At 34.4% G+C, this 21171-nt stretch overlaps 1 protein-coding gene across 2 annotated transcripts in view; it reads left to right on the forward strand.

Moving 5' to 3' along the window:
- The window catches only part of LOC5569000 (acyl-CoA synthetase short-chain family member 3, mitochondrial), a 42425-nt gene that overhangs the window by 13487 nt on the left and 7767 nt on the right, over positions 1–21171 (forward strand). The window contains exons 1-4 of one of the 2 annotated variants that reach the window (XM_021850539.1): positions 16931–16953; positions 17025–17169; positions 20636–20780; positions 20840–21142. In XM_021850539.1, the coding sequence (XP_021706231.1) occupies positions 16946–16953; positions 17025–17169; positions 20636–20780; positions 20840–21142 (601 nt within the window). In that variant the 5' untranslated portion in view covers positions 16931–16945. Of the gene's footprint in view, positions 1–16930; positions 16954–17024; positions 17170–20635; positions 20781–20839; positions 21143–21171 lie in introns of those variants that run through there. The other variant, XM_021850538.1, reaches the window with a different exon arrangement.

A 21171-nucleotide genomic window follows, 5' to 3' on the forward strand; every position in this document is an offset into this window, starting at 1 on the left:
GAAACATTTAAGAGCGTGAATTGAGCGATGACAAGCGTTATTTTTATTATTTTCGTACTGTAGTACATTCTCATATGACTTCGCTATGTTTGAATTTTTTTGTCATATTTTCTACTAACCTAGTTAATGTACTAGAGCAAAAACGATCAAAGGTTTTGTTCTCTAAAAGTCAGAAAAAGCCTTTTATTGTTGCATAGTCTGGTGATAAACTTTCTACCTTAAACATCACTTCTTACTGCTTGAAATATAAGTTTATTCCGTCTCAGAGATTGAAAGAAGTCTTAGGAAACTTGTTTTTCAAGGTCACTCTGAAATATTTTGCTAGAGTAATGGCTTTGGAAGCAATTGCTTCTTATGAGTATAATGTGGCTTAATTGTTTGTCAAAGTTAAATAAAACGCAAATACATAGGTTAAAACAAACTTCTTAAGCAAGAAACTGGTTCCTTTGATTACAAACAACTTGAATCAACATCGACTCAAAGTTTTTCAGCAATACAGAGCAGCTTATCACACTAAATAAAACCTAAATCACGGTTCTTCAGAATACATAATTCAAGCTAAATATGTTCATGTCTCCAGTGGTTCAGATATTATCATTTTGTATCATTTGATAAGAGCGAATGTAAGAGACAAGGCTTGTGAAGATTTTCACATGGTCGTTGACGTTTTAAAAGCTTTCATCACAACGTTATTGTACTTGATGATTACATGATGAATTCAGAAGGTATGCTTCCAAATCAAATGGAGGAAATGGACAGACAAAAATTATGTCAAAAAAAAAACCGGATTCTATACAGGCAAAACAAATCAACTAATGAATACAATTTATGATTCGTTTTCATTTTCCATATAAAAACTACCACGCATTTTTATGAGCCACACTTAGGTTGTCCCATAAAGTATGGGCACGACTTTGCTGAATAGAATTATAATATTTTTAAAAACAAACATATATTTTAATATTTTTGTATTTTTCCTTGGGGCATTTCAAATGCTGCCTGGGAAAAGAATGTTTAATAAAATAATTTTTTATGTTTAAGTTTTAAATTTTAGAAAATCGTCAGCACAGCCCCTACTTTTGTGTTTTGCTGGAACTTAACTAGTAATGAATGGTTTTATCAAAATCCTTCGATGTGGTGAGTTCAAATACATTGTTTCTAAGATGTTCCACAAGATTTTTTGTTTGAAATTTCATTTGACTTTGCTGGAAAACATTTGACAAATGGAAAAATCCTACAAAAAATCCCTAGTCACATAAGATAACTTCACGAATTCATAGCTTTTCATGTATTTGCAATATAAAATAAATTAATTTTAGATTTATTTATGTCAAATATCTATACTTTTGGATAGGCAACATTTTTTTAAAATAAGGACTTGGTTTTGACCCATTTATAAATCGACAGCAGCTGAAATCGTATTTTTAGTTTCTATTCAAATTTTACATACTTAAGTTTATAATTTCCTTTAAAATTAGTGATATTCTGGTCATTTATCATATCGGCAGTGATAAATATATTTTTTCAGTTTTTTATTGTACGTACTTTATGACCCAGCACAAATTTCGTAGAACAAAGTCGCTCAGATATAACGCGATTTGTGCAAAACTGATAAGAGAAGCTTCTAGAAATGCATCACCATCAACAATTAGATAGCGAAAAAAAAACGCTCAAAATTCAAAATCTGCTCCTGACACCTAGAGCTTCCTTCAGGAATTCTGTAAGAGTTGCACTAAGGACTACACGAATTTCTACATTCCTGCGTCTTATCAAAAAATATTTCTTCCAGAGATTTTTTAACACATTCGTGCTGTAATTACTAAAGGAATGAATTAAGGATCCAATCATTTTTTTTTTCCAATATCCCTCCCCTTGGTTATGCGACCTTGCCGCGGTGGGAGGGCATAATCCATTAGCCCATATGATGGAAACCAAAGGCGTTACCTGTAGTGGTGGTATCACATATTGGCATTTTTTGCTTAAAGCCGCTCCTTATTCATATGGCATAGACGCAATAATATCTCGGATGTGATTCAACGGACATTCTGCGTCGTTGATAGAATTGATGCCCATTTCATATAATTAATCTGTTCGAAGTGGACATTAATACTATTGGTGACGATCAGTTTGCCTTTTGCTAACCTGAATGATCCGTAGCCACTCTGACTATTAGCTAGCTAGACACATCGTTATCATATACGACATAGGGAATATTATTCTGAGGAAAATGACTAGTAGATTCACTGAGTAGAAATAAGTGGCGACAATCTTATTTTGATATGGTTTTTACATTGCCATAATAAGAAATACCTCTTTTGTAACAATGGTATAAATAATCTAATTTAGCTTCATTTTCGCAAAATTTACAAGTGGAAGTAGGCATTGTGAAGCTAGGAGACTGTAATAGAAGCCTAAGGTAACTTTACTCTTAAATATTCACTCTAATAATGACTATGGAAAGTAAGACGCTGAGATCGATCATTAGGGTACACTTGCTAGTTTCGAGAAATTGTTGAACAGACAAGGAAAGTGACTTTTTTCTTTAAGGATATATGAACGTAATGACCAATAAATACTTTTAACTACAAAAAAACGAAATTAACTAGAATTACTACTAAACAGCCAAATGTTGTTAAGACTTGACGACAATTGACATTTAAGACTATAATCTTATGTAAAAGACAGGAGTAATCAGAATAGCACTTAAATGACAAATTATTCAAAACCATTTCGACTAGACAGTATTAGTAATGACATTACTACACTACTATTTCAAACAAATTCTGATGGAGCTGCTGATTTTCACAATGCTTCCTTTTATCAGAAGCAAGGGAATATGGGTATTTTTCAAAAACTACCACGTCACAATACGAATAAAAAACAGTGTTCATGTGAGCACCATAGCCTAGTCCGTCTGAGTATTGGTCCTGGTAGAGGAGAAACTTGGCAAAAGCCAGACCGAGGGTTCAGGCTTGACAGGTTAAGCTGTCAGGCAGCTCCAACTGAACACCATAAAAAAATCTTTTTCCCAATATGTTTCAAATATTTACTTCTGTAAATTCTCCAGGGAGTTTGGAAACATCTACAAGGGATTGCAACAAGCATTTCACCAGCAATTCTTCCTCTGATTTCTCTAATTATTCTTTCATGGATTCCTGCACGGTTTCCGTCAGATAAATTTTCGAGATTATTCCAGAAATACCCACCAAAATTCCTGCAGGATTCAATAATTCTCCCTGCTACTTTTTCAGAATATTCGCTAATATTTCGTTCAAATATCCTTGGATGAGATTTCTCAAGGATTTCTTTCAAATAATTCTCCAGCAGTTTACTTAAGCAGTTCCTTCAAAAACCCTCCAACACGTTCTACTGGGATTACTCAAATATTACCTAAAGAATTTCTTTGCCTGAATTCCTGAAATAATTATTGTTAACGTTTCTGTGAATTTTTTTGTCTGATCACTTTTTTATTATTAGAAATGGTACACAAATTATGTCACGCTAAATTTCAACTTTTTCGACTTACTCCCCCCTCTTGCCACGTTTTTTGTATGAGACCACCAAAAATTTTGTCACACCCCTCCTCGAGCGTGACATAATTTGTGCATGAACCCTTATCTGTATCAAATGAGAATTAAAAGGAATATTATAAGATCAAACGACAATAAAATAATTATTATAGAGATATGAACAAAACAGAGGGAAATTGCATACTGGTTGATGTAATAGAGTATACAATCTAAACATGATAAGTCAGCTGTTATTTCAATCAAGTCGAGAATAATTATGGAAATGGATCCTCCGATTGAGTTCAATTGTCCAATATGGCCTCGCATTATAATTAGACGATCTTAGTCGACCTTCATCAAGTGAATCTTTGAAAGCTTATTTCAACAGTAGATTCCATTTTCATAGCCAGTGAACAACAAGAGCACGTGATTGACTGATTGATTTTTGATCTTTTGACTACTGAACATCGTGTTCACCACGCGTTTGCGTTGAAATGCTGTTTTATATTGATGAGTGATTATTCGCAAGGTACTTACATCAATGCCGAGTATGACGCGACTTGCCATGTTTTTCGTTGTTTTCGATGTGGTTCTTGACAAAAGGAAACAGCGTAATTACTACTTTACGAATATTTCTCTTTTAGTCTAGTGTTAGAAATTAATGACTGTCTGTACTTTTGGTCGACCTTGAACATCCTAGATCATCCGAAAAATTTTGCAACATCAGGATATGTCAGGTTCTATGATAGTCTGTAGGGGTAATCGGGGCAATATGAGCCACCTAAGGAAAACGTCATGAAAAACTATCGTTTGAATACAAGTGATTAGTACTATACAATGATTTATCGATAATTTATGTCAATATTTACCTGAAAATTGTTGAGCAATGATTTCTAAAACCATGGAGACAACAATGCAGAGCGTTCTCTCGGTCGCGTGATTGTTGAGCGTGGCTGGGTTAGTTTTGTGGCAGATTCATGTAAATTTCTAGCGGATTCAACTGTAATATACTTGGAAGGGTCCTGATTGGTTGACAGATGGTCATATTTGCTTCAGTTGTTGGCTAGTTTTCAATTGCATGCCACAATTTTCCGTCGATGTCTAAATTGCGTGCTGCTTAATATTCACAAATTTTTGCTGTGTGGCTATTTTATCAATCCTCTAGAACAGTGATTCCCAAAATGGATGAATTTGCCCCCATGGGGACGATTTTCAAGTCCAGGGGAACGAAAATTTGTAAAACTGAAAACTGTGGGTGAAATTTAAAATATCAGCTCAGAACATTTAAAGAAAGCATGTAATGCTCGAATATTTTAAAGAATATTTGAAACTTTTCCAACTTTATTTGGGTGAACCTCTAATTTCATTTGAATTTTATTTTTTTTAGATATAACAGACAGAGCCGTAGCGTGACTTCATGACGCCCTTGGTGAATCTCCATTTCAGTCAAAGCTTATCAACACATATAATTAAAATGTTATTAAACACTATTTTTTTATTTGTACAAGAAATTGAAAATGATCAAATATGTCATAAGGGGTCATGCACAAATTACGTCACGCTCCAAGGGGGGTTCGAGCCAAGCATGACAACCCTTACAAAATTTTCGGAGTGCTCATACAAAAAGTGTGACAAAGGGGGGGGGGGGGGGATTGTCGAAAAAGTTGAAATTTAGCGTGACATAATTTGTGTACAAGCCCTAATTAGTTAAAATATTTTGTTAAGTTTAGAACACATTAAATTATTAACCAAACTCCTGCTAGAAAATCTGTATATTCTTTATTTTTTCCAAATTAAAATTGAAACAAAATGTTTCGTTGCAAATTTTGGTGGAATACAATTTTTGAAGAAACTCTCCCAGACATCTCTGAACCCGCTTAAACCTTAAATAGATTTCAAAAGCCAGAGCAACTGCTTACAAGATATAGAAAGTTTTACAAAGACTTACCTCATAATTGTAACTGTAATGGATAAGTTATTATTTTTGTTAAAGGGGAGAATAGTTTAGATTCTTTGAAAATGAAAATATATTTCATTTTTCTGGAAGCTCATAGATAAATCGAAAAAAATTGTCTATGGTTTGAAGGATTTTTTTTTTTGCGAAATTCCGGATAGATTAAGTCAAGATATTCTCTAGGAATTTTTTTGTAAAATAACTTCCACATTAATCATAAATTTTGTCATTATTTAATATATTTTTTTAAATATATCAAAGAGATTTCAATTAATTTCGCAGGAATTGCTAACACCATAGAAATTGAAAGCTTCCCTTACAAATGGAAATTTTTATAAAAGTTTTTTTTTTTTTTTGAGAAAATTATAATTGAATTTTATTTTACGGTGGAAGAAAACCTTCTCTGGAAGGTGATCTATCAAAAGTAAGAGTATCGTATATAGTTTCAATGGAATATACATAAAAAATATCAAATGATTAAGGAAAATTTCAACCAAGCAAAATTTTTGAAAGATGGTTAAATCTTAACAACAATGTCGAAGAGGTCTAGATAGTTACAGTCAACCTTTCTACTTTTTTTTAGAATCAAATGAGTATCAGGTATTGTAGAACATTCGTTGGATTATTAAAAATGTATAACAGACTCTAAAATTATGTCTGATGAAAGAATTTTTGGCAAGGTTTAAAGCAGTTTAAAAAAAAGATCAGAGTTATCAAGTTAAAAATACACAGCATTCGTAAAACACAAATAAAATTATGTGAAAGACCGATCAGGATATAGCAAGAGTTCTGCTCCAAATCCTGTCAATGATTTTGGGTGAATGTTGCCCAATTTCCTGTTGAATTTCTGCCTATAGTTTTGTGGATCCCGCCTAGGATAATAGTACATTCATATTCAGTATTTTATGATTTTTTTAGAATCCAGCCTAAGATTCATTGAGATTGTATTCTACGAATTATTTGATTATTTGAGCTTTAAACTTAAAAAATACATCCACACGAGATATTTCGGCGCTTAAAAATATTTTAAAAATGTTATATGGGTATTTTAATAAGATTTCTTATTATAGTTGATCCTGCTTGTTAATTTTTGCAAGTTTCCAAATAACTGATCCTTTGTACCATTCGGAGTTTTAGTGGTTTTAAATCAAGTTACTTGGATATACGAGGACCCTCATGATGACTCTGACGGCTCCGATATGGATCAATTCCAAATGAGCCTTTAGTATTTAAGATTAATTTTTGTAATGTTGTGTGAAAAGATAAAGAGGTTTTGTGTTTTTTTGAGATAGATTTCAAGAAGGATTCATTCAAAGGAGTTTTTCCCTCTTTCAACATTCAAGTTAAAATAAAAGATAATAATAACATTAATTTAAAAATACAAGGAATGAAGAATATTGTAGTAATTCAAATGAAACAACTGTTCTCAATGATAGTCTTTGACAGAATGTCCTTTATTGTCTCCTTACAAAGTCATTGCCTACTTACAATATTTAATCTAAGTCTACTTAGTTAATAAATATACTGTAACACTATTGGCTACATTTCGGCCATCCTGATAATCGCGATGTCCTCATCGATATCATCAATTTTATCGTCAACCTTTTTTTTTCTGATCGTAAGAAATTCTTCTTGGTTTATAATGAAAATGATCACCTTTCTTCAATTTGATTACCATCTCATAATTTGTCTCTGGATTTAAAGGCTTCTTATAAAATAAATAGTGCTTCTTAAAAGTACTTAAAAATTTTGCCAATTTATCTTCCGATAAGCTATCCGTATTCTTTAAAATTTGTTGATAACTTTCCGAACTAATATGAAAAATTGATTTAGAATTTACCTGTTGCGTTGAAGGGTTTTCAGATTTCAAGTTATTACTCACGGGAAAAATTTTAATGTTATTCTCGATTACTGTGCGGATTTCAGAGCACATGATGATGTCTCTTCCAATGATTGCATCGAAAAGGCCCAAAGTTTTGTCTGGTACAACATAAAACTGAACTCTGAAACGAATATTTTGAATTAATATAGTGTTACTGCATATTCCTAATACCTTAAGCCTTTCCCCACCGATACCCTGGTATTTTTTACAATGATTCAAAACAGAAATATCTTTCTTTTCAATTAATCCCCGGCGTATCAGTGAGATTGGGCTGCCTGTGTCGAAAAGAGCTTTATAAATACAATCATTAAATAAAAATTGAAAGTCAACTAGTCCATTATGTCCTTCCTCCTTAACTATATCTGTAAATGTCTGCGTTTTGATATTATTGTCAGATTCTTTCGTCAATGTATCAATTATTAATGTAGTATTAATACTCGCAACTCCATGGAACATGCGCCCGGTCTGTGATTCTTGATTGATTTGTCGTTCATCAAAGGTATTGGTCTTCTTGATTCGTCGGAAACAGTTTACCGCTACATGTCCAGGTTGATTGCAGGCATAACAAATAATTGGTCTTCTTCTAGGGCGAATATCATTGAATTTGATCGTTTTGAAAGCTTGAATAACCTGAGACACTGTTTGAAAGTTCTGCATTCGAGCTTGGTTCTTGAATTCTTCATTTACGATGCCTTCAATAATGTACTCCACCAACTCCTTTTCAGAAATCTTGAGCTTTCGCGCTATTTCTCTTTTAGATTGGCAGTACTCCAAAAACGAGTGGATCCCATACCATTTGACCCTTGATAGTTTTTTTCATAACTCGTATATACTTTCTACAGTCCCAAACATACTGCGCAGATCTTCAAGGATTTCATGATAATTTTTGATAACAAAATCAGAACAGGAAAACATCCAGGATCTTGCTTTGCCTTCAACTTTCTTCATAACGATTAGCTTCATCAGATTTTCGTCCACCTTCAAAATTTGCTTCGTGACTTCAACAGCAGTTATGAACTGTACAACATCTTCGTCAATTCTTCCACCAAACGTCGGCAACAAAGTCGATATTTCGTCAATCCGGAAACTGTTGTCCACCAATTTGCCAAAACTCGTCTGATGCAGCTGATCTTGACTTCCACTGGTTACAGGAACACTGGGAAAAATGGTCACACCAACTGGATGAACTGCTGGTTGACTTGCTGAACTTGAATGAGCGGCACCGGAAAAGTTCGAACTCGGATCAACTGCAGCATTCACTGTGCATCTTGCAACGATACCTGCAGCTGGTTTTTCACGACAAAGAACGCCATTGTCTTCAGTATTCTCTGCCATCCTCAAAGCTTCTGTGTAGTCCATTGAATAGAATGAATCGGATTTTCAGGAACGTATCCCACTTCTGAGATGTAGTAATTCAAATGAAACAACTGTTCTCAATGATAGTCTTTGACAGAATGTCCTTTATTGTCTCCTTACAAAGTCATTGCCTACTTACAATATTTAATCTAAGTCTACTTAGTTAATAAATATACTGTAACACTATTGGCTACAAATATCTTTTGAAATTTTATTGTATAATTTGTTGAAAGCTTTTCAGAAATTATTTGTATTTTGCTCTCTTCTGTCAAACAATTCTTTTGAATACTTGTTTTTAATTATGAATCGTGGTTTTACGGCCAACCAGCCGAGTGGAAGTTTAACAACTACCGAAAAGCTAAACATTACATATAATTTGCAATTGGATTAGATGGACAAATTGATGTGAAGATTTGCGAAAAAGTTACACGTCTTCTCAGTGAGAATCGAACTCACGACTCCCCGATCTCTAGTTGGGGCGCGTTACCACTACGCCATGAGAGGACTCATGAACGCAGAAGTTAACCTGAATTCGATTTCAGCTCAATAATCACGTGGTCCTTTTTCGCAAAGTGCACATCTTTCGGAAGAATTAGATGCCCATCCAAACACAACGCTTTCTATACACGCAAAAGAATTGTGCGGTAAAAACTACCATTTCAGGGGGTTAACTTAAGCGCTCGCAACGGCAATTTTCAGCAGACCAGACATGTGCTTGATTTTACCATGTCCGTAGTCGAAATCAGATTGTTGTAAATTATTTCTGTCAAATGTACCAATAATGTGGTGGGATGTACCGTAAACATAGTAAATTAGTCTGAAATTCCATGGTAGTTTCAAGAATGGGCGTAGTCAGCTAAAATAGTAATTTTTACCACAGAATTTTTTCCCGTGTATATATCCAATGCCTAGCCCGAGAGCGCATTGTTTTTTAGGTATAGGAATAGCACACTACACTAGCCAGCAACTGCGCTGAGGTTTCTGAGGAAGCCCACACAATAGAAACCACAGCCAGCGCAGTTGCTGGCTAGTGTAGTGTGCTATTTCCATAAACAAAAAACAATGCGCTCTCGGGCTAGGCATTAGATATATATAGAAAGCGTTGTGTTTGGATTGGCATCTAATTCTTCCGAAAGATGTGCACTTTGCGAAAAAGGACCACGTGATTATTGAGCTGAAATCGAATTCAGGTTAACTTCTGCGTTCATGAGTCCTCTCATGGCGTAGTGGTAACGCGCCCCAACTAGAGATCGGGGAGTCGTGAGTTCGATTCTCACTGAGAAGACGTGAAACTTTTTCGCAAATCTTCACATCAATTTGTCCATCTAATCCAACTGCAAATTATATGTAATGTTTAGCTTTTCGGTAGTTGTTAATTCTTTTGAAATTGTTACTATTAAGAAGACCAAATTTAAAAGGCAGATTCAAAAATTGTATCAAGCGATTCACGCATTTTGGCGCCCCCTTTAGGCTAGCGCCCTTGGCGGGTGCCAACCTGGCCAACCGCACGCTACGGCACTGATAACAGATAACAGTACGAATTTTGATAAGTTAAAAGTGTGTCAAATTTATATCGATTGTCGTCATTTAGTGAAAACTGAAGCCTGTCATGCATGTAGGATAAAACAACATTTACAATTAAAGTGTGGCCCATTAAGAACTGGAACATACACAAATTGAAATAATTTGGATATAATTTAACAAAAATGAATTCTGTTTTAAGCTTCAAAGGAAAAATAATAAAAAATATTTATCCCCTTTTATAAGTAATTGTCTGATTTTTCCCGGAATAAAGGCTGTTGAGTAATGGCTGTTTATGTTTCTGGTACCACACTGGTCAAATAAAGATCTTGAAAACTTCAAAAAACATCATATCGTAATTTTCAGATATCTCCAAGAAAACCTGACCGGCTTGTATTGTTTTTTCTGAGTAGCTCCTTATTACCTGGCATTGTATAGTACACATATTATTTTTTTGATAAATTGAACAAAAACAAAATGGCCGCCAAAGAAATTTTATATGGAGAATGTCGGTCCTCCAAGGAACATCGGAAAATCTTTAAAACCGGATCACCAATGATCAATATCGACACGGATTCTTAAACTAGAAGAGGTTTTTGAGAACTTGTGAAAGAATGGTACAAAAATATTGAAAAATAAAAAAGTTATAGCGATTTGAATATTTATTTGGCGGTAAAAGATGAAGCTGCCGATAGAGGGGTTTATTGGGCTGAGTTGGTGTCATTTACGTGGGTGGTATCACCTATCATGAAAAAATCCTTAAATTCCGTCAACACTTGATCCAACAAATTAATGGTACGTAATTTGGCCACATTTCTCTAATTTTGTTCCCTATTTGGTTGTCTGCAAACATGGTATGATCGGGGGCTTCAATATCCGAAGTAGAATCCATTGACGATACTGCACGGCAAAAAGTTCGGTTTTGGACCAAATCGCGGTCTAAAATGTTTGGATTTGATCAAAGGTCCTGATTTTAATCCACAGCTGACGGTGCACAGTAACTTCCCGACGCTTTCTTTGTGGCTTGCGATCTGTCTTATTCAGTACGAGCCACACAATATTTATTGAAAAACGTAACACTTTTGCACTTTTTTTGTTTTTTTTTTCAATTTTTTGTGCGCAATTATTTCCCTTCTCTCTTCTTCTATGTTGAATTTCTCAGAAGGAAGTGCGTTCGAATTAAGGTGAAACATCTCGGAATCCAAAGATGGCCGGCAAAATGGCCGACTTGTAGCCCTACTCACGTTTTCAAGGGCACAAAACTGGATAAATAGTTGGCAAACGTTTCTGATCTTCTTATTTTAAGCTTCCTGCTAGTGCACAAAGCCAAAATAAAAAGTACATTGTTGTTGGATGCTTTCATCGCGAGATTTGTGCGTTTGAAGTTTCAGTGCAATCTTAAAAGTTGATTCCAAACTGTTTCACCTTAAGCTGCGAAAAAAATCATGTGTTGTTATTATTGTTATAGAGCACACATGGACGGTTCAGCTTCTAAATTGTGCCACTAGAGTCGTTGTAAGAACCAAAGATGATTGTTCCAATTCTAAGTGGGCCACACCTTATTATTTACCAATAAGTTAATCATTTCAATAATTATTAATTATTGCAGTTCAAGGAGATTTGCTAGATTTGTTGGTACAAATCATGAATATGATAGTTATTTTGTAACTCTGGATATTGGAGCTGGAGTCTTTTATGGTATATATATGCTTCAAAACTACATATGTTTAACATTTTTATTACATTTCGAGTGCTACACTAGTGAGCTTGGCAATTTGACCAATTTTCAGTATACTTGATCGATACTCAGGCAGACCGGACTAGATGATAAAACGAAGAGTTCAACAATGTTGAACCTTCCGATACAATGTTGATACAGATGATTCATTCATAGTTGGGAAAAATTTTGAGATTCACGCTACAGTAGGCACGCAAAACAAGTCACTGTCAGCGAAGCCAGTGAAACTCGCCCATCGCTGCGCAATAAGGTTTGAAAGTAGCAAAACAGCCACTACTAGTGGTAATCCAAAATTACAGTAAGAGTGATTCCAAGCAACAGCACTAAAATTTGGTAAATTTTTTAATTCATTTTTTTCTATTGAGCTGAAACTTTGCACAGTTTTCCAGTTCCATCTAAATCTTCATTTTCCGATATCAAATCTTCAAGTTGAGTCACGACTAACTTTTCAAAAGGGTGTATGTGAAAATGGTTCAAAAATATTCAAAAAGCTGCACAGCAAAAACGGTTCGTTCGATTGTTAGACAACTAAAGAAACAAAGTTAGACAACTAAATAAAGATTCCAAAAAAAATACACACAGTAAAAAAAATTTTTTTTTGCATTAAAAAACATAATTTTTGACACAAAAACTCAAATATCTCAAAACCCTATCGGAATACCAACGTAATTTTTTGAGGGAAAACGGTCCATTATATTAGCTATCTACCATAAAAATTTGGTGATGGTAAACCAATAAACAAAAAAGTTATGACATTTCAAACATGTCACAATTTTCACATTTAGTAGAAAAAAAAAATTTTTTTCGTTGTAAATTATTACGGGAACCGCAGTTTGTTGCTGATTTTATTGTTAAGGGCCTTGCGTGAATTAAACAAGTCGTTTTCATGTATTCATTAGTATTATGTATATTATATGTATAAATATTATGTATATGTATAAATATTATATGTATATGTATATATGTATAAATTAAAATGAATTAACAGATTACACGAAAATATTTTTTTTTTTACCAGGTTATTTTTTTTAGAGTATGATCGATGAGTTTCTAAATGATATATATAAACTTTAAAAGTTTTGGATTTGGGTATGCGTTATGAGATCATGAAAACATTTTATTAATACTTATTTATTTATTTATTGTTATTCAATTTTTTTACAATATCGAACACTTTTGCATCATTATCAGTACAGTTCGAGTATAGTTTTGCTTTAATTTTATTTTCTGAAAATGAAATGAAACAGTGAAATTTTTGGGTTCCTTGGATCGTTTTCGCGTTATTATATTGCTCGCTGAGCTCTGATGCCGTTAATTCGTACTCTTCAGTAGTAGTAAAACAAAATGATAATTTTGTTAAATCTTCTTCTTTTCTGCGATTCGCCCAATCAAATAGTTCTTTTGCAGTTTTAATTGGATGCTCACGTTCTTTGGCTAAACTTGCTCTTGTGGCCATGCGCTTTATGGTTCCTCCAATAGCATCACAAGGACCTTTGCCATGTGACGTAGCAAAGAAATGCCATTCTGCATCAATTCCGTACTTTGATTTAAATTGACATAGGCTCGAAAAATTCTTACGGTTTTTGTACTGCGATGCTGCTCCATCAGACATGAAATATATCTTTCTGATTTCTTTATCCTTATCAACGCGTAAAAAGTTAATCATTTTGGCAATGAACAAATTTACAGATACTGAGTCGTGTCTTAAATCTTCGGAAATTACAATAAAACTAAAATGTTCAATTTGCGTACTTCCATTGAAATAAATAACGAATGGATGAATTGTAGCTTGTTGTACGTTCCAGTGATGGGACTGCACTTCATCTTGCAATACAAAGCTATAGTTTTCAGAAAAATCACAAATGACTAAAAATTCACCATCTTGTAATGTATTTTTCGTATTTTTTAAAAAGCGGGATTGCTCTGTTTTAATAAAGTCGTGAGGAATTAAACTTTCTAATTTCAAGCAAAAAAATGACACAAACTCATCTACAGGTTTTACAATAGTTTCTAGGTCACACCTATCCGTGGTCACCCATTGCTCAAATGATAACTGATCAATATAATTTTCTTCAAACTCAGCGAATAAAGTATTTTCCAATGATGAAGAATCTGGACAATCCGAACAAGATCGTAGATAGCAATTTGATGTTGTATTTTCACACAAAAGACTACCAGTTAACATTTTAATATCCTTTGATAAATTGATTCTTTTCAAACTATGTAAGATTAGGTTAATATTTTCGTGTGTTGTGCACACACAAACATTATGTGTTCCTGAATTGGATAGAAGCTTGCATTGCCTTGGACGAAGGCTTGCAAATGAGGAAAAACCTACCTTAATATTTTCGTTTATTTCCTTGAAGCGTGTATACGCTTCTTTCAAAGTAGTCATCATTAATCGTTTTTGGATTGCTTGACGCTTTCCATCTATTTTTACAGATACATAATCTTTTTGGCCAGGCATAGCTCTACTTACTTCATCGTCTTCAAAACATTGAATTATTTTTTTCTTTTGTCTCATCTGTTAATGAAGTACTCGACCTAGCATTTTTGGTTGCAAGACAGTTATTTTTGAATTGTTTTGCCTCTTTTGCTGTATTTCTATTGGTTTTGAACTCATCAATGGCGTCTTGAATAGACCACGAGCTTGGCAGCATCGACACAATCAATAATTTTTCTTTCCTTGTCGTGGCTAGATTCGAGAACCTTTCCTTCATATTCATAATTACCTCATCGTAGTCTGTATTTTCCACATCCTCAGGTCCTAATTTGAAGAGGTTTCTTCGTACAGCTTCGTTGATTTCACGGTATTTTTTCTCGGGATAATTGACGTAACCCATCTTCGTCCATTTAATCGGAGTCACTTTTATTCCAGCTATCCCTTCGTTGAAGCGTTCGATGTTGACCTTCTGGATGCACTCATCTTCTGATTGATTTGTTGAAACAGATGTCGCTGATGGTACCGTGGCAAGACTATCTGCACTTGGTACTTCTGGTAACTCCTCAGTTGTTGTCGGTGCATCTAGTAATTCCTCAGTTGTTGTTGTTTTCGAACTTCCTGCAACCTGATCCACCGATGATGTACAGATTGCCCGTTTGTCAACGTTTAAACGGCAGGACGTACAAATGCGTAAATTTGTATTCAATGTAGAAATTGGAGCATAACCAGCCGCTTTCAGTTTATCTATGGTGCTTTCGGTGAGATTTCGTAGCTCTTTCGAACACTTTTTTTCTGCAAACGGCCTGCAACAGTTGAGAAAGCGACTACTCATGTTGCTCGTTAGATTTTAATAAACAAAATCACTTTTAAGTTTTTACTGACTAGTTTGGTGTCGTTTGCTTGACTGAAGAAAAATTTTACAATTAAATCTTTTATAACCATAGTGGTAGTATATTTTTAGCTTTTTCGTAAGTATGTTCATGGTATGTACCTATCATGTTTTTGATGTTGTTGAAGTTACTCGCTTTCTCCTAAATATGATTAACAAAGTCTATTCTCTACCAAGGCGGGTCTATACCCAGGTGTAATCAGATTTTAACTTTGTGGAGAAAACCAGCGCCGAGAAAACCGACCTGCTTTACGTATACTAGATCACCTGGGTATAGACCCGCCTTGTTCTCTACGAGGTAAACTTTTTGCAGGTAAACTAGTCGTATACCTGTATAGAAAACTTTTTTTGTAGCTTTTGTCTTCAATATTAGATTTCTTGTAGGTTTGTCAAGTGTCAAACTTGTGAAATATTTGAAATGTCATAACTTTTTTGTTTATTGGCTTACCATCACCAAATTTTTATGGTAGATAGCTAATATAATGGACCGTTTTCCCTCAAAAAATTACGTTGGTATTCCGATAGGGTTTTGAGATATTTGAGTTTTTGTGACAAAAATGATGTTTTTTAATGCAAAAAAAAAAAATTTTTACTGTGTGTATTTTTTTTGGAATCTTTATTTAGTTGTCTAACTTTGTTTCTTTAGTTGTCTAACAATCGAACGAACCGTTTTTGCTGTGCAGCTTTTTGAATATTTTTGAACCATTTTCACATACACCCTTTTGAAAAGTTAGTCGTGACTCAACTTGAAGATTTGATATCGGAAAATGACGATTTAGATGGAACTGAAAAACTGTGCAAAGTTTCAGATATTTTTGAAATGGTCGATCAGAATCGACTTGCATGCCTCCGTGGAATCCCTCAGTAGAAAAATATTCTATTTCCCACGTTTGTAGCCAACGATGGCACTACTTATTTAGAAAATTCATCCACCCAACAAAAGCTACTTGATGAGATTCACGCTTTTAATCTACTCTAGTCAGGAAAGCCACGTGAATTTCGCAAATTAAGAATACTACTATTACCATTTAACGTTCAATATAACGGCGAAAGGTGCAAATATGTTACGCAACTAAGGTTGTCATGTCTATTACGGGTTAAACCAGAAAACAAAAAATGTTTTAAAAAATCATTACCCAGCATTTAAAAACGAATTGTAAAAACAAAAAATGCGAATTTTAAGGACCTTGTTTTTTTTATATTTTATTCATACATGTAAATGGCAATATCAAACGCTTGAAACGAAAAATATGTTTTGATCGGAAAGGCTTTAAAGCATAGTTAAAAAGTAACGTAAGCAGAAAATGTTACGCAATGTCATTGGAGATGTATTTGGTAGAGCTTAAAAAATGATAATAAAAAAGTGACTTTTGGAAACAGACATTCCATTCAATGAGCTTTTTCGGCAATAATAAAAAAACAGAAATCAATTTTAAGTGGTGTATGAAGTGCACATGTTTGTCGATAGACTAACCTTTTCTTTTTTCTTTGTTTGATATAAATTTTGTTCACCATAAACCCTTAAATCTTCAGCTATGTTTGCGGCTACACGTCTTGAGCTATTAATTATTTTAATCTCAACTCGAAGATTTGAAATACATGATTTAATGTGGAAAATCTAAACTAAAATCGAACTAAAAATCATCAGGATTGATGAACAGGTATTAAATGTCACAAATTATGATATAATGTTTAGAAAAAAGTTTAATAAACTTTTTCTGTTAAATTACAGGTACGTTGGTGGCGAGCTCAACGCATGCTACAACGCTTTGGATCGACATGTACAGAACAACAAGGGCAACAAGGTAGCGCTCATTCACGATAGTCCCATGACGAATACTATACGCCGAGTAACTTACAATGAACTTTATGAAAAGGTAAGTTATTAATCTACGTTAGGCTGATACAAATATTAATTTTCTTTTATGTCTAAAAAATCCCAAAATTTTGAAGGGAAGAAAAAAAAATCAACATTTTTTTGACATCAGTTAGGTTTTTTCAATTTTTAGAGTAAAAAACAAGTAAAATAATGATCCAGAGTACGTTTGAAAAAAGTTTAACAATTATCGTTAAAGATAAAAATTCGAAAAAAAAAACTTTTTTTTTTCATTTTTATTTTTTTGTTCCTTATTTATTTTTATCCCCCCTCGTACCTTCCAAGTGGTCTCGGACATAAAAGAAATGTAATATTTGTATCAGCCTTATTGAATACTAAATAAAAAAAAAATCTAAGAAATCTCAGTTCCTATATGGTAGGCGTGCAAGCAGGGCCGGATTTACAAACCAGGGCCCCCGGGGGTCATAGTATTAAAGAGATCTTTGGTTTCAGTTTATTTTACTTTTTGGTAAAATAAACTGAAACATACCATTCCAAATCAATTTTTTTGGTCAAGATTATGACAGAGGTTCAAATTACACAGCGCAACAAAAATGACATTTTTGCGTGTCTCAAGGATCAAATTATGTGTCTCTAGTAGATTTGAGGTTACTGAATCTGATGCCGTTCTCAGAAATGTCCCAGCACGTCACAATTTTTAGCTACAGGTCGCCAAAGTTGTATAAAACATTGGTTTTATTGATGTTTACCTCAAATTTGAAGTATATTTTATCAATCTTTTTTTGTGATCTTATCCACCAAGCATGCAAAAGAGGACTTAAACTTTCGTTTTAGATATATTTTGGTTGAAATTTCACGATTAAATTAAGATTAAACCGATTTTTTCAACATGCTGGCAGTCTCCATACAAAATTCTTCGTTTCTATTATATGGCAAAATACAATACTTTTCTAAACCATCAAAAAATAACTTTTCAGCATCAAAAGTATTATAAACTTTGATGATAAGTATTGTTATACACATAAAGTATGTATTCTGTGGCAAATTAAGCAAATAAATTGCCTTACAAGCCGGCAAACTTGCATGCAAGTTGGCTAAAATAGTCATTTTTTGCATTTTCAACAACTAATATCTCAAAAACTAGACGTGATGTGATATTTCTGTAAACGGCAATGGATTCAGCAACCCTTAATTGAGTAAATAGAGGTATTTTGATGCTGGAGACAAAAACGTGTTCCGCAGTGTTATCATAAGTCAGAGTAATAGTGCTTTCATACTTTCATAAGTGTAACTTTGATACGTTGATGCAAATTACTGTTCGAAATGAGCTGGAATTACATAATAAAATCATAAATTGTTGGCTCTATGCGCACCGCTAACACTTGCTAGATAAAATCCCCCTCATAGGTTTATTTTTTTTTTTAATCTTTTTGAATATCGTAAAGTCAACTTTATCACATCCGTGAAAATTTAAATATTTTGTGCCAATATGTTGCCTAAAGTGTTTTAATCATTTAAGTATTTCGCACAAATTCGTAGGTCCTAGACCTGGTCCTAGACCATTGTAATGTGTGGCCCACTTAAAATTAGAACAAACATCTTTGGTTCTTACAACGGCTTTAGTGGTCCAATTTAGAAGCTGAACCGTCCATGTGTGATCTGTAACAATAATAACATCACATGATTTTTTTCGCAGCTTAATTGGAACGCACTTTACATTCAACATGTAAGAAGAGAGAAGTGAAATAATTGCGCACAAAAATATGAAAAAAAAATGTCTTGATCAGGAAAAGAAATTGCAAAAGTGTCAATTAATACTGTGTGGCTCGTACTGAATAAATAAAAAGTAACTATTTTGACAGATCGCAAGCCACAAAGGAAGCGTCGGGCAGTTACTGTGCACTGTCAGCTGTGGATTAAAATCAGGACCATTCAATACAGAGTCAGAATTAGGGCGAATGTGAAGACTAATACATTCTCAGTAAAATCGGTTTGAAGTTTAGCGGAAGTAATTTTAATTCTATATTATGTTTCCGATCGATTTTATCGCATGATGGATCCATTACAATATTACTTTTATAGCAAAACATTTAATTGATTTACATATTATGAATCACACGTTAAAATAAATAAAAAACCATCATGCGCCGTTCATCAAAATTTAGAGCCCCTCGGTTTTTCGTCTTCTTCAGTTTGACAACAGCGAGTGCGCCTTTTGACCTCGTCCTTCTGGTTTGACTATCATCAGCTTCGCCGTTCTGCTACGCTCTCTCACACGAACCTTTATCACTATCGCCCTTCTGCACACTCAGTTTGAAATGCGCCCTGATGCCACACTCAATCTCAAATGCGCCCGGTTACCGCAGGGGGGGAAGATGGGCGAAATTGACATCAGAGTTCGTATCGAAAGTCATCATCATGCGCCTTTATGTTTTTCTCACTTATTTCGTGAAAAACGTTATTTTTAAGGAACAGATGTGCATTATATGATTGTAATTTATCAAATAAACTGTTAGGTGAATAAAACTCAGTTTGTTTACATTTGTCAGTTAGGCCGTTGTTTTAGTTCTGTATTGCATTGATTCAAATCCAAACGTTTTAGACCGTGATTCGGCCAACACCGAACTTTTTGCCGTGCAGTATCGTGCAATGGATTCGACTTCGGTTATTGAAGCCTCCGATCGTACCATGTCTGCAGACAACCAAATAGGGAACAAAATTAGAGAAATGTGGCCAAATTCCGTACCATGAAGTTGTATGATCAAGTGTTGACGGAATTTAAGGATTTTTTCATGATAAGTGATACCCACCTAATTGACTCCAACTCAGTGTCGTCAAAACATCGACAAACTGTAGAATAAATGGGATGAATAATTAACTGTATTTCGGGAAAAGTCCGACGAAGGGGATGAATATTTTTTTATTATTTTTCCATTGAAGCTAACAAGCAATGCAACATTTGAGTTAAAACAGAATTTATTTTTGTTGAATTATATCCAAATTATTCCGATTTGTGTATGTTCCAATTCTAACTGGGCCACACCTTATGAGGGTTGACTTTTTCTTTTTTTTTGGCACCTACTTAACAAAGATGCAGAGAACTCTACAACCTCTCATAGCTGCTACGGGATGTTGTGGAATGTTGATGGGAACGGTAGTGCCGGTGGACGTTTTGGCTGACAAAAAGATTAATACTTACGCATTTTGATCATACGCTGCTGATCAGAACAAACTTACCCAATTCCTTTTTTGAAACTCCTCTGCAATCCTTCGCTCCTCTAACAATGAACAATAGCGTGAGCCGTAACTTAGCACTGCCCATCGAAATGCACGCACCGCACGAAAATCGACAAAAAACTGCAGTTCATTCATTCATCCCGAACCGAGCATCCACGAACAACATTCAATTTTTGAATCAACACGCTTAACACACACAGGAGACATTCCTAAACATTTGTTTTCAATTTAAACAAAGATCGTTACAACTAATTTAAAAATTTATCTAGGTCTCACGGCTAGCCGGCGGTTTGAAAAAGTTGGGCGTCAAGAAAGGCGATAGAGTCGTCATCTATATGCCTTTGATTCCAGAAGCGATTATGGCTATGTTAGCTACAGTCAGGCTTGGGGCTATACATTCGGTGGTGTTTGGAGGTTTGTATTACTAACTGTTTGATCATCATATGGTGCCTAAATGTACTCCTTATTGCCAGGGTTCGCCGCCAGTGAGCTTTGCACGCGTATCGAGCATGCTGAACCAAAGGTTATCATAGCAGCAAACTGTGGAATAGAACCGAACAAAATAATCCATTACCTGGATATACTCCATGAAGCTGCTGAAATGTCAAAATGGAAACCTCGCACCAATGTCATATTCCAACGAAGCAACATTTTGATTTCCGACTTGGATAAACGAATGGACGTAACATGGGAATCTACGTTGGACGAACCTACGGGGTGTGTGCCAGTAGAGGCCAATGACCCGTTGTATATATTGTACACTTCTGGAACAACTGGTATGAAAAGTAATTAAGTTTCAGATACC

This window comes from Aedes aegypti, chromosome 3, assembly GCF_002204515.2.
Source record: "Aedes aegypti strain LVP_AGWG chromosome 3, AaegL5.0 Primary Assembly, whole genome shotgun sequence".
In the NCBI taxonomy this organism is placed as follows: Eukaryota; Metazoa; Arthropoda; class Insecta; order Diptera; family Culicidae; genus Aedes; species Aedes aegypti.